Raw genomic sequence first — 14,109 nt, forward strand, 5'->3', positions numbered from 1 at the left:
ATATTACCATAGTTGATATGTAGAAGCTAGACTTACCTTGTCGAATCACGGTTTCGAGAAGTTCATCTGACGGAGGCTCCACGGTCAAGGACCCTATCGTGCCATGACGCTTAATGTATTCAGCTTGATCTTCAAATGATGAGTAATGGCTTCTCTTCTCGAAGTTGTCAGACGCTTGCGGACAAACAGACTAGCTTGATCAAATTCAGAGGCAATCGTAGCCCATGCCTGTTTGATTGCCGGGCTAGGATGCCAATCAAATAATATGCCTCTATTGGCCGAGTTCAAGGCTACGGCGCCAATAGCCTTCAACAGCACGTCTTCTACGTAACCCGAGTCAATGGCCGAGAAGCCTTCGGAAATAACCCCTTAGGCGCACTACTTGGTATACCATCCAGTTAATCTCGGTAGCAATTGTGCAAAAATTCGTGAATCTAGAACCGCCGTCGACAGACAAATCATGGCGGAGACGCTGAGATCCGGTTGAGGCGACCGTAAAGCCCACATACATAATGGAGACTGAGATAATCCATAGACAGATCAAGTCAATTCCATTGTTCAACAAACCGCGTTTATGTCACACTTACGGAGGCAAGGTTTGTCTAGTTCGAGCTTATTCACTTCTTGCTCGAAGTTTTGAGACCACGCAGCATCCGCTGGAAATCGATGCTCGTATAGATGGATGTACTCCAAAAACTCGTCTGACAGTAGGCGGGCACAGCGGAAATAGTACTCTGGGGAACTGCTCAGTTCCATGTCCTCGGTCAAGTTAGGATCAGCATGCTGAGATCCAACGACCAGGCGAGTGTTGGTGGCTTGAATAGCTGAAGTATGCTCGACGGGATCAAAAGTAAGAGGCGAATCAATAAGTGATTGCAAAAGTTGGTAGTGGGAGGTTCTAAAAATGCTCCAAATTCGGTGTTGGGCACCAAGAGGTCTCTGCTCTTTGGCATTATGACGTTGAATGATTTGTTGGCGAATAGCGTTAATATCCATTGTAATACTGAAAAAATAAAAGAAAAATAAGAAGAGATAAAGACAAGAAGAATTATCAACGGTTGCCAAAGGTGACATCAAAGCAAAGGCTTCACACAAGGGGAATTCAAGGGGTTATGTTGTCATACCCACACTGGCAATGACCTGCCCATGTGTTGCACAAACATACCAAAAGAGAAGTCCCCTTTAAAAATATCACATCCCAGGAAGAAATTTTGCGGATGCAATTTGAACGACCATCCACTCTCCGAAACCGATGAACCATCTCGGTTGACAATCAACATGCAATTGTAGTAACTGAAAGAAAACTGGATTTGAAACAAATGAAGAGCAATATCCAAACTGAATGCTAATTTCTGGATAACGGCAACGATCAAAGAGTTCTAAGTGAGCTGCAAAGTGGTATTTCCAGTCAGTTCCGAAAGTACCAAAGCTGGAAAAATACCGGATGCAAAGTGGGTAATTGAAAAGCATGAGAATAAATGAAAATTAGGAAATTCCAAGTCAAACGGGTTACAAAGGCGTTCTACACGCAGTGGCGATTGAAAGAGCAACTTTACTTTGTCCGCATTAGCCTTGCGGCCTACAGTTACGCTCGATAACCGTACTCGGTCCGAGCGTATTTAAAGCAAAGATTTCGAGACTGTAGCTCGTTATAGCTTGCCCATCTTGTATTCGGCAACAATCCTATTTCAAGAGGGTTAAATAAGCAGATCGTTCCATCAAACGAGTACACGTTCTTACTTGCTCGCGGAAGAGGTTGCCCAAGATGGCGCGCATGTAGCACAGCGTTGCGCAAAAGATGCGAAGGGCAAGAGAAAGAGATACCCCAATATCTTCACTATCGACTAGACAATATTTCACTACATCTGCTCGCTGCTATATATTCAATAGACCAGTTTTTGTCAGATTGCTATTTGAGTACGATATCAATGATGTGTTATGGAAATGAAAGGCTTTGTATGAATGCCGACCCAAACCGTTGATGGAAATCAATGCCGTGTGATTATGTCGATCTTTCTATTTCGTAGTGAAAGTATTCAGTCTCTGCGTAATTTATTTCACGCTTTGCATGGTATTTAACCGACGGACCAGACAGAGCGGTTCCATAAGGTTTTCTTCAAACTCCGTTTAGAACGCCTAAAAAGAGGGTTCTTGCCTTTTATCGGAAAAAAAAACTTATCTGACTGTGTGTTCACAACACTTTTTTTTTTGAAAGGGGCTATTGGCCCGGTGTTTTATTTGCCCGTACGTCACAGTGAGCGGTACGAACAAGGCGTGAAATTAATGCATAGGGTACATGAGAAGTAAAAGGATGAGGATGCAAGGGGAAAACCGATGGTAGGGGCATGGATTATGGGGAGATTATTTAACTAGTCACAGTTTTGCATATTATTGACGTTGATGTGGCGGTGGAGGTGCTTAAGAACAAATTGTCGGATGGTGTCGGTAGAGAAAGGAGTGTTGTCGAAGATGAAGTGCCAGTGGGCTTTCCATATACCTAAGAGAATGGTGGCGACTATGGTGGAGCTTGGAAGGATTGGCGGTGAGGGCGGAAAGGAGAACGAGTATAGGGCTTGTTGGACGGCGGAAGAAGTGGGTGAAAGAAGCAGGAAATCAGACCATAGTGTAGACCAGACTTGCCATTTGAGGGGGCAATCATAGAGGAAATGAGACATAGTTTCAGGCTGTGTGAGACATAGGCGACATAGAGGAGAGGGGAAATTATTCGGAAAGATGTGATGTAGAGTGGTCAAATGCGGGAGCTTGTGGTGGAGCAGGCGATACCATATGTTACGAAGATTCGTGTGTTCACAACACCGTACTGTACTGTAATACAGTATTGAAGAAAAATGGGAGAATACCAAGTCAGTATGGCAGTGAAACATGTTGTGTATAGTATGTAGTTAACATATCTGTAAACCTCAACAGGCCATTGTTGCCCGGAAGAACCAACCAAGTGGGCCACTTGCACCATCCGAGTAAGGAAGCCTCAAAACATCAGCTACAATGCACAGTAAACAAAAAACAAAAGAGAGCAGTATTCCACCCAAGAACAGGAAGCAATCAAGAACCGTAATGCTATTTTTTCGGATAAGTCGAAGAACAGGAAAAATAGGAGGTCGGGTGATGGCAGAAGGGAAGGTGGCATACCGTTGATTGAGAACTTCTGCTCACTACCCTTTCCTATTTAATTGAAGAGCTATCATATATTGACGATGCACGCAGTTTATGAATGAAAATATTTTACAGCCAGCGATGATAAAATTCAGAGTTATTTGAACGACTGCTTGCAGCCATATAGTATACATCGATGACGCTTAGTCATAAAAATGTTATCATACATAAAGAAAAACTACAGCAACTTCTCTATAGCTTCCTATTTCGAAGTGATCTGAATCGCCAACCGCAGGATAGCCGAAAAGGATTTCAAGCAGTTGTAGAAATCTCGACAAAACGAATCAGAGATCTGTTGTTTCTTGGGCCGAGCCATAATAACAAATGACTTAGAGGTATGCGTATGGCTGCTAACATCTTTGCTCACTGTCAACGTATTAAAAGCAATGAACGATGCAGCCAAGTTTCAAAAGATAGCAGCCTTGCGGAGGAATCGATTTCAAGCTGAAGTTGACAATGAAGTACTGGATTATGCCGAAGGTACTGCAATCGTATGAAAACAGACTGTGTATATAATATGTATATCCTAATGGTGAAATCCTTTAGGCTCAAGTGGTATGACCGACCGACCTTAAGCCAAGTAACCTGTCTGTTGCCACTTCTTTCTCCACCCATTCAAAGACAGATACACAGACACAGATCAAAACTTTCCATTTGCTCTGCTTTAAATACGGGCTAAGTCTTCAGTGCCCGTCCTGTCAAGTAGTGTCCACACATCATCCTATTACTTCAGCATCAAGTCAACAACAATCATAAAAACAATAATTTATTGAATGATCGTATAAATACAGATCAAGGGTCAAATAATAAACGATATCTCGGGTTTCCAAAAGACTTACTGTACTTTGTCTCCTGATTGTACCATTTTGATCCCTAAATTTAACATTATCATCCGACCAAGGGCATCATATTTTGATGCCCTTGGTAAACAATATGCAAAATACTCATAATTTATGCTTGAAACCAATCGCAGTAGACAGCTGGAGAGAGCTTTTCCGAAATTCTAAACGAGCATCGACAAAGTGTAGTAACTCTTGCCAAGGAACATGATTTGGTAAAAATTGAAACATGCTGTCAGTTCATGATGAGCTTAATATTATTGCAAAAAAGAGCCTTAGCTGTTCTCCACTGACTTATTCAGCGCATTGAGCCGCATCTACTATTTCCATGTAACCATAGATAAGACATCTGGCAAAAGCTACCGGAGTGCTTGCATGATGGAAACAACCAGGACTTGCGTTTGTTTGATAGCCTGTACTATTTACCCATAAGGCGATAGAAATGTGCCGAGAGCTGAACAAAGCGTAATGGTCAAAAGCCGCGAACTTCATACCCAATGTCCAATCGATGATATAAAGGAATATTGACATGATAAAATAAAATAAAATAAAAAAGACATGAAAAACACTGGTCCGCGTGAAAAACACTGGTTCGCCCTTTTATAGCGTCGGAAGCTTTAGATAGTAGTCCATACACAAAACCTCCAACTCATTTATAGGAGCACCAATATTTTTTGACAAGTGCAATCTATCACTCTGCCAAGACTCTGGCCCAAGTAGCTTCTCAATCCAGGAACAGCAAGGGCTCTGGGATACACTGCCTACCCGTCCAGCGGGCCTATGTGACTGTCAATTTCCTGCACCTCCGTTGCCCCAAACAATATCGTTGGCATTAACTTTGACCAATAAAATCTCGTGCAAAATACTTCTTTAACCTCTTATAATTGTAGAATGCAAGAAAATAACAACGGGAGCGGCTTAGCACAGAGGAAGTGCGTTGGGCTCATAACCCAAAGGTCGGAGGATCGAAACCTCCAGCCGCTAATCTTTTTTCCTCATTTTTGGTGAGGGGAAAATATTTTGTTGGGGCATCGGGAAAAATAATATTTTTTTGGGTGACCGACAGGTTTTTTTTGCCGAGCGTTGCACTGAATGCTCTATGCAGCGGTGTAGGATGCATGCGTGGGTGACGGTAGGATAAGTGAGTAGGATGCGATTGTGAAAGAGGGATAGTGCAAGGATATATTTTTTTTTGGTGGATATGAAAACGGCAAAAAATCGAGTTGCGAATGGCAACGGTGGGACAAAATGAAAGAAAAGGAAGAGAATGTGTCGTTACCAGGTGGGCTCCTACTTTTTTTTTTTTTTTTCTAATGTTTTTCCTTTGAACAAGGATGAGGATAAAGAAACAATGAATCAGTGTTGAGTGCATACGTAAGCTGCAGCCATGTAATATTTTATAATAAAAAATAAAAATAAAAAAAAGAGAATCGAGAACAAGACCTCACCCAGTGAAGTGGATTGGAAAGTGGATGGAAACGTAGATCGTGGCAAGATAAATCAAGAACAAGGGCTACAGTGTATCATGGGTGGGCACGTTTTTTCTTTTCACAACAAAAGGACACCGTTGGTGTCCCATACCGCCTGGGTAACGAACGCTAAATGGGTTCTTTATTTTGATAATTAACCAAAAGGGAGGAGCGAGTGAACGACTAGGACTAGGACTAACGTAAAATTAACAAAAAAAAAAAAAAAAAAGGAATACATATATCGTCGCGGCTGTGGTAATAACGATGGTAAAAATTGTGCAAGGTGTTGTGCTTGTAGTTAACAGTACGTAAAGAAGGGCCTGACAACTGTTGCTTTATTCTGAGAATGACAAGAAAAAAGTGGACTAAAATAAATAATCGAAAACTATCAGAGAGAAAAATATCCATCATGGCTGTGGCAGTGGTAAAGATCAAAAAAACTTAAGGCAAGGTGTTGCACTTGTATTTTAACCGTGGGGAAGACTTGGGCAAGTGGTGCTTTATTTATTTGCGGTGGTGGCGGTGATGAAAAGGAAAAAAAAAAAAAAAAAAAAAAAAAAAAGTTGTTGGCCATGTTACGTACTTGATAGTGCCTTCCTGGAAACTACCAAACGTTTTAACCCAATAAATAACAAGGTACAATCGTAATATCCAAAACGCATCGGGGCTATATGGCCATGGTAACGGGGTACCCAATGATCAAGGCTTTCAAAGTCGGTTGGTCATCCAACGTATGGCTCTTTTTACTGATATCAACATAAAATTTCGGTTTATCCATAAAGATCATCATTTCCAGTTTACTATTTTTTGGGTGAAGGTACAGGTCAAGCATAGACCTCGAAAGTGAGCAGATGGTGACTATTTCAGAGCGTGATGTATGCAGTCCATTCATGTTCAACGATACGTGACAAATCGAAAATGAAAAATAAAATAAGCAACCATCTTTTTCAATGTCTCCCTCTTTTGACTACAATTGTCATGATGGAGAGCAAATCATCCATACGCTCCTCCACCTGCCACCGGCAGCGAAAAAAAAGAACACCTGCTGGTATACCTATCCCCATTTCCCAAGCAAAATTTGTAGAATTTTTACACTCTGTAAAAATCATTCTCCTCCCTCGAAGGCTACAATCATTCTTTTTTTTTTTTTTTTTTCAAGTTGGGCCATTGGACAGCTGTCTTTGCATGCATCAGATGCCCTGAGCGTTGGCGAGGATTCTACGTACCACCTTGTCAACCATTGGCGCAATGGCATGACCATCGTGCAAACCTGATAATTCAATTTTTTTTTTTTTTTTTTTTTTTTGTTAATGACTATTTCTTTTTGTGAAGAACCTTGTCCCCAAAATAACCAAACCTGGCTTGTTTCCATTAGATTAGAACGCCCAAAAGCCTTTGAAAAAATTCAAAGTCCATATTTCATTGCAAATAATAGGAACAATGCTTTTGATGAAGGTTCACATAGAAAGAATGAGATGTCAGTCAGAAAAAAAATCAAGTAACCCAGTCCTGGCATCAGTAACAGTATGATCCAGAGGCTTGTAACTCTGAGGACCCCGATTTGGTTTGCTTTGATTTATCCCATGTTTTTTTGATCGGTGTCCTTGGAAAGTATGAAAGCATGATCTTCTTGGCCTAATGGTTGGCAACACCACCCCCCTCCCCCCAAAAAAAGGGAAAAACCGTAACTCGGCTCGGTGCGTCTCCAACCGGATACTTCGACTTTCTATGAATTTGCCATGCCAAGCCGGTTTCAGATTCATAACGATGTAAACAAAAAGTAAAGAACGCCAATGTCATGGGACAGGATAATCTTGAACGGGACCCACCGATCGAATATCAGGTTCGATGCCTTTCGGACTTTGAAAATCATGAAAAATGTCCGCTTGGGCTTCTTCTGCACCGTCTTTTTTGTCTTTTTCTTCAAGAGGTGTGACTGTTCATAGTGCGAAACCTTCTTGTTGCTTCCCCATGATTGCGGGGATACCAATGAATTAATTTTACGCGTCGATACAAATGCGGAACGTCTCTCTACACCTAATTCTCGCAAGGCTAGCCTTTTTCGACTTTTTCATTCGATGGCTGCCTTTCAACCGTCTATTGCATTGACAACAAAAAGTGTGCTGCGGCAAAGAATTTTTTGTTCCTTCCTCTTCCCGTTTCCTTCTTCTCAATCCTCAGACGTCCCCTTTGACCATCACACACTGCCGACCGACCTCTCGATAGTACTAACATCTGTAGGGCAGCTGGGAAGATACTAACATTCCGTAGGCTTCAAGACGTGTCTGTTCTGCCCTGTTCTGTTCTGCCCGCTTCGTCTCTCTTCCGGTGACGACTTGGTGCCCGCTGATTGGCATTTCAGCAAGTTTTGGTTATACTAACATTTTGTAGGGCAGTTTGATAGCACTAACCGTTTTGTAGGGAAGTTTTTTGATGGTACTGACATTTTGTAGGCTTCCGACCAGACGAGCCGGCTCCCGAGCCCATGGCATAGCTATAAGTTGGACAGGGGATGGGATAGGGGAACAAGTTACAACAACTTGCCCAGCCAAGTTATTGGTTGGGGGTCACCCGTCTCAAATCATAGCTGAATGCCAACGATACAATAGTTTTTTTTTCCAAGCTTAATTATCTTTGCTAGTTTAAATTTTTCGCATTCAAATTCTCTTGTAATAAAAAGCAATACCGTCTTCGCATAACACTTTAATACCATAAGATGGTGACAATGATTTCGATTTTCTTTAATGCCTTGCTTCATCTCTCCCATGCTTGCCTGTGATTCAATTTTTTGCCACTGCTGCGCTGTCCCTGTCTCCTTTGTTGTGTTTCATTTTCTTCATGTTGGGCGCATCGAGGTTATTGGATGCTAGCATCTTTTCATGGCAGCATTGCTAGGGTATGTTACAGGAGCGTTCCCAAGTTATCTGTGTTCCGTATCTGGAAACCATTGCTTGTGGAGAAAGATCATTTGAAACAGATCAACTTTTTATAATCAAACGACCCTTGCTACTTATTGTGCGTATGTCACTTGTATCACCCAAGCGGTGAACTCCCAAGCCATACAGAATTCTAACCATCGATTGACCTCAGTTTTATTTATTTTGGTTTTCATAAAAGATCCTTGTGTGAAATCACTGACCAGGAAGCATCATCTTGATCATGCGCAGCAATCACATACTCTATGGCTTTCGCTAGCAACACAACAGCTTCACGTAATTTGTCGACTGAATAATGAGCAAAGCAAAGTCGGACAAATGTCAAATGGGTATCCCCGTGATTCACGCCTGGCACGAAGAACAAATCTCCGGCGCCAACATTTACACCCAGTTCGTGTTGCCTGATTTGTTCCTTGACTTGGATATGTGTGATTCTCGGTGGTAGCTTCACCCAGAGAAAGTACCCGCCAGCGGGCAAATGGGCTTTGCAGCCCAAGGGCATCAGATATCTCAAGTATGGACCCCAAAGACCCTGGTGTAACCTGACCCGCAAGGTGACTCGTAGGAATTGTACATGATTATGCAAATTGACATGGAAATCGGATGCTGTCAACATTTCCGAGATGATCTGACTTGCTGTAGCTGGGTTAGTGATCATTAAATGCAAATGGATAAAAAGGGTCTACACTGTACCAAAATAAGCTGGCGATCCGCCAGAAATAAACGACCCACTATCATATCAGAGGAGAACAATCAGAGAAACGCAAAAAGCAACGTCAATCAAGGAGAGAACTCCATACGATCTGGGAAACTTACCAAGTACCTAATCGCTGGATCAACGCGGTTTGGGCTTCCATCCATCCAACACGTGCACCCGGTGCCAAAATTTTGGAGAATGATCCGTTACTCACAACCACAGGCGGTCCCTCTGTTTCCAAATCATATGCCACGAGTCGTTTGGGAACGTTACCATCAAAGGTCAGTATATCATAGACATCGTCGCAGATTATCAGCATGTTGTAGCGGCGAGCTAGTTGAACGAGACGAGCACGTTTGGCGGCGGAAAGAATCGAAGATGTAGGATTGGCATGCGTCGGAACACAATACATGACAGCCGAATAAAACCCATCATCGTTGTTGCTCTCGTCCTTGCCTTGAGGAAAATGCTTTTCAAGAAATTCGGCCAACGCATCAACATCCAATCCTGTATCGTTCTCCGAAACAGGTATAAATTGATCCTTCTTGAAACCGCAATCCAAAAATATATTGTAAACGAGATGATAGGTGGGATTCTGAAAAAAGGCAAATCGTGTGGTGGACTCGGGTCTTGTCAGCAACGTTAACATGTGTTGAAGCGCGAACGATGCACCGGTGGAGACGCACAGATGCTGACTAGCAATGTCGTCAAAAAGTAGGTCAAAAGGAGCCATATACTGAACTATGGTCCTATCATATATTACCTTTCCACTGTAGAATGATATTCTAGCGACAAGAACCTTGCAAGGCGATCTAGAAAGTTGGCATTGCCAAGTTCAGGACCATACTAGTTCTTGTCAGCCGTATGTTAAAAGTAAAACGAAAGGAATTGTGAAAACCTGTAATATGAGCGACGGCGCATCCGATCGTTCCAGAGCCTTTTGCGCGGCCTTTGCAAATAGTGCAGCAGGTAGCAAGTCAGTTGATGGTTTTCCAATGAGCAAGTCGATCATGTAATTCAAGCAAAGGTGGGAGTTTGGGGAAGAAAGGTCAGAAGAAAGGTCAGAACCCGAAATTGGAATTCCGTCTGTGGCAGGCATTCAGGGTTTTGTTGGCGACACAAAAGCGTGTTTTGCATCAACTCCATCGATCACTTGACAGAAAAAACAAACGTGGGATTCATCCCTTTTTTTTTTTTTCATAAAAATAGCGATGTGATGTCTCTGGCGCAAATAGATGAGTCGACCATACATCGCTCCTTGAACCAGCTGCGTCATTTGGAAACCCAATCAATCTTATCTGCCAAAGATGCTTTTTTTCCCCTCTGCAGCCTGCGATTCTCATTCCCATACCCAGGCAAAAGCCTGATCTGAATCTGCTCCCATTGCAGGTGCCCAAAGACCAACTTTTGACTCACAAATTCATTACTTCAAAAATAAACATTCTATTCAGTATATTCTGAGAAAAAAAAAGAATAAATAGAGTCGTGATATGCAAGCGACAAAGATGGACAGGATGAGTGGGAGGAGGAATACCGATTTCAGCGTGTGTGCGGAAAATGAACGAGATTTAGAGATTGGTCTCTGCTTTGGAAATAGGTTGGGTCTTGCCATGGCCAAAACCGAATGGCGTCGTCGTGTCCTCAGGATCCATTCTACAGTCAAAACGATATTAAATTCACATTCCAATCACAAGCCAACTCGCTTCGTCAAATCAATGTTCACTTACTCCTTGAATTCGTAATGACCTTCGCCATCGAAACGTAACAAATATTCGTGATGACGGACCAAAGATGTTCTACAAAACAATAATCAGTCTCTGACATATCATGATTCATCTAGATGATGGTACCTGTGGGATACGGTGAACAGAGTAATGCCAAGTTTGCGGGCATGCTCATACATGATGGCCTCGATATCCACACTAACGGCACTGGTACATTCGTCCAAAATGGCCTAAAAGTGGTGGTGTGTAAGAAAAACCAAGCTGCTCTTAACCAGAAGTCGCCTTTTTTTTTTTTTCGAACTTACGAATTGTGGGCGATGGTAGAATAAACGTGCCATGGCTACTCTTTGTTTCTCGCCACCGGAAAGGCTAATGAATCTAACATGAGGCAGCCGTTTTTTTTTTCATGACGCATTTTGGTTTACTTACACATCCGCCCAATCCTGTACTGCATCCCAGCCGCCTTCGCGTTCCACCAAATAGCCCAGGTGCACGGTTTCCAGTAAATTTATCAATTCAACATCTGTATATCCACGAGCGCGGGCCTCGGAAGGAGTGTGGGGGTAAATTATTTGATCGCGGAAACTGCCCAATGCCAAGTAGGGCTTTTGCGGAACGTAAAAGAGTTTATCCGCAGAGGGCTTTGTTACGGTTCCACCAAACAATGGCCATAAATCACCCAGGATACGGAACAAGGAACTCTTGCCACATCCATTGGGACCTGAAATGAGACAGTTCATGCCAGTGCTGACTTTGAATGACAAGTCCTTCAGCTAGTTGATTCCAAGACATCCATGAGTTTCAAAAAGAATCACCATGACATTTTGCATAAACAACAAGACTTACAAGCACATCACTGTTGGGCGTCACGATGGGCACCTTGTCGAAAATGATGACACCGTCTTGTACCAGCACTTTACCCTTCATTTCCGATGTATCGACAGCTTCAAAAGAGATGTCAGGACATGTTTGCCGTTATTAATACAAGAGAATACTTACTCTTACTCTGGCTCACTCCACCTTCAACATCGGACAGCATCGTGCGGCTGTACTTTCCTTTACTGACATCGCCCAAAACGTCAAAGAGTTCGGCTACGCGAGACTAATAAGGCACAGTTAATCACTACTCTTTAAACCCAGGGCGACAATGTTTTAGCGGAATTGCAACTCACGGTATATCCGGCAAATCGAGTCAGATCACGGCCGGTCAAAATGAGACGGCCTACCGCCTGAGACAGATTGATGAGGTAGCTGGCTAATGGGTCGAAACGTCATTTAGTTACTGACAGCCAACGAGTGTGGCGAGCTCTTCCTGCCGACTTACAGTTTCTTGAATAATCCTCCATCAACTTTGTAGGATCATCTTGTAATGCTCCCATGTGTTTTGTTGCTATTGATATGTGTTAAATTGCATTCAACTAACCAAACTAGACTGTTCCCATGACAGCAGTGAAGCTTACCATAACGGGGATCGAAAACAGGTCGAGCCAGTAAGCTGGAACGCACCGAAAAATAAATAAAAATAAAGGTTACAAAAGTTGCTCTTTCATACCACAATAAATCTCATCTTACTAATAAGCGGTCATGGTTGCACAGTATTTGACAAGAACAGAGTCAAAGATGCCGTTGAGGAACCGCAAAGTGTATACTTTACGCTCATGATTGACAATCTAAGCGGTAGCGAGCAACCGAGTCAGTCGAATGATGGACACGCAGAAAAAAAAGCAATTCCACCGATTCTACCTTTTGGAAAGTGTTGTTCACCACATCTTTTTCTCTTTCAGCGCCGCCATAAAAGGCAATCTCTTCCGAGTGAGTGATGATACGAGACTATGAAAAAATCGTTTGAGTCGTCATTTTACAAAATATAAGCTGGGTCTAAATGCTTACATGAGTAAAGCGGAAATCACCTTCCAGCTTTTGCTGAATAGCAGTATCTGATCAAGAAGGGTTCAGTTGGTGTCGGCCAATTTCGTGTTATCTGAGATGATCCACTTACATCGTCCGAAAGGAGGTGAAAAAGCGCGAAGCAAGACACCCGACATGACGAAATAGGCAATCATGAAGAATGGAGCTTCGTTACCACTGAGCACATGATTAGTAATGTTTTTACGGACGGTCGCTGGAGAAAACAAAAAGAACTTACATGGCTTCACCGAGTTTATAGGCAAACAAGAAAATATCGACGACGGGTTTGGCAATGTCCGAATACAGATGGGATAAATTATCAGCAAATTTATCGATATCTTGGGTTAATAACTGATCGGCATTCTGAAGTCGGTTGTCGAGATTTGACACTTTGTAAAAAGTGATGCCATTAAGGTATTGATTATGTGCATGCTAAAAATCCAAGAGAAAATCAGTCACGTTGTCCACTCATTTTCACATGATTATTATTTATACCTTTGTCAAACGTTCACGGAAACTCAACGCAAGCGCGCTGATTGTCAGCTTGAGCGAATTGTTCACTATACTCATAGGCCACTACAGGAAATATACAATAACGTTAAGTTTTACTTTTTCCAACCCGTTCCATCCATTCAAGACCCTTTTTATGTTGATCTAATAACTTACCATCATCATGCCAAATTCAATAATAGCTTTGGCGATAAATGCCTTGCGATTGCGTGATACAATGGCTTTTACAACAGAACTGCCATATCATTATATTAGCACCGCAAGCAACGGATCTCTCTGCGCCACACATACCCATTAAAACCCGAAAACCTGAACAAAAGAAAAACGTTCCGTCATGATATGAGTGTTATGCTCCATACAGCAAATAGCAACAGCATTTCGTATTTACCAAATATCGAGCCAGGTACGTGCAATCAATACTGTAGCCAATATCGCCAGTAAACCAGCCTCCTTTGAAAAAGTGCCTAAATAAACGAGTGAGTGGGACTCGTGGCCGTCATAAAAAAGTTGCCTTCATCCTACCTGGTACACAAATGGGCAATAGCTTTCGCATTTGATCGACAAAGTTGGCATTCACGCCGACCTTTTGTTGTTTTTGCTTGGAGCGTTTGTTGCGGGTATCTTTGTTGGAGGAAGTAGCGAGATTCTTTTGGAACCTCTTCTTGGTTTTATAGATAGCATATATAAGTGCAATAATGATGGCTCCCGTAGTGGGAGCCTTTTGCTTGAAGAGTGTGGAGAGAACTTGTGCCATGAGCGACAATAGAAAGGAGAGCAAGAGACGGTGAAGGCGAAAAAAATGCTGTGTCATGCCAAATTCTCCAACTGAACTGATTGGCTCAAAGGTGCAGT

The 14,109-nt window shown here is 42.4% G+C and overlaps 5 protein-coding genes and 1 non-coding gene across 6 annotated transcripts; 1 reads left to right on the forward strand and 5 right to left on the reverse strand.

Annotated features, from left to right (window-relative positions):
• Positions 1-47: 47 nt before the first annotated feature.
• On the reverse strand, positions 48-1,049 carry BYT42DRAFT_135214 (uncharacterized protein). Its single transcript, XM_051562213.1, has 2 exons — positions 588-1,049; positions 48-519 (listed from the first exon to the last, which is right to left on the reverse strand). The coding sequence occupies exons 1-2, from the start codon at positions 994-996 to the stop codon at positions 338-340; spliced, it is 591 nt and encodes a 196-aa protein (XP_051419196.1). The 5' UTR covers positions 997-1,049; the 3' UTR covers positions 48-337.
• A 1,374-nt stretch (positions 1,050-2,423) lies between these two features.
• On the reverse strand, positions 2,424-2,732 carry BYT42DRAFT_483123 (uncharacterized protein; the record flags this gene model as incomplete). The annotated part of the gene is made up of 1 exon (XM_051563711.1): positions 2,424-2,732. A coding segment is annotated over one exon (309 nt), but the record flags the coding sequence as incomplete, so codon positions are not given.
• A 2,193-nt stretch (positions 2,733-4,925) lies between these two features.
• On the forward strand, positions 4,926-4,997 carry BYT42DRAFT_t137. The gene has a single exon. It is a non-coding gene; the product is annotated as a tRNA-Met (tRNA).
• Positions 4,998-8,463: 3,466 nt separating this feature from the next.
• On the reverse strand, positions 8,464-9,353 carry BYT42DRAFT_135259 (uncharacterized protein). The gene is made up of 3 exons (XM_051562215.1): positions 9,235-9,353; positions 8,622-9,149; positions 8,464-8,551 (listed from the first exon to the last, which is right to left on the reverse strand). Coding segments are annotated over exons 2-3 (456 nt in total). The 5' UTR covers positions 9,077-9,149; positions 9,235-9,353; the 3' UTR covers positions 8,464-8,550.
• Positions 9,231-10,127, reverse strand: BYT42DRAFT_595769 (pyridoxal phosphate-dependent transferase; the record flags this gene model as incomplete). The annotated part of the gene is made up of 3 exons (XM_051570878.1): positions 9,231-9,810; positions 9,879-9,961; positions 10,014-10,127. The coding sequence occupies 3 exons, from the start codon at positions 10,125-10,127 to the stop codon at positions 9,231-9,233; spliced, it is 777 nt and encodes a 258-aa protein (XP_051419199.1).
• Positions 10,128-10,559: 432 nt separating this feature from the next.
• BYT42DRAFT_587100 (ABC transporter transmembrane region 2-domain-containing protein) lies at positions 10,560-14,043 on the reverse strand. The gene is made up of 20 exons (XM_051570138.1): positions 13,780-14,043; positions 13,646-13,721; positions 13,549-13,566; positions 13,414-13,492; positions 13,243-13,323; positions 12,986-13,179; positions 12,839-12,924; positions 12,730-12,776; positions 12,583-12,669; positions 12,412-12,509; positions 12,300-12,334; positions 12,164-12,229; positions 12,012-12,094; positions 11,839-11,941; positions 11,686-11,783; positions 11,269-11,612; positions 11,145-11,208; positions 10,966-11,069; positions 10,843-10,911; positions 10,560-10,768 (listed from the first exon to the last, which is right to left on the reverse strand). The coding sequence occupies exons 1-20, from the start codon at positions 14,009-14,011 to the stop codon at positions 10,684-10,686; spliced, it is 2,049 nt and encodes a 682-aa protein (XP_051419200.1). The 5' UTR covers positions 14,012-14,043; the 3' UTR covers positions 10,560-10,683.
• Between the last annotated feature and the right edge of the window lie 66 nt (positions 14,044-14,109).

The sequence above is a fragment of the Radiomyces spectabilis genome, assembly GCF_025331425.1.
Source record: "Radiomyces spectabilis strain NRRL 2753 chromosome Unknown BYT42scaffold_15, whole genome shotgun sequence".
Classification (NCBI taxonomy): Eukaryota; Fungi; Mucoromycota; class Mucoromycetes; order Mucorales; family Radiomycetaceae; genus Radiomyces; species Radiomyces spectabilis.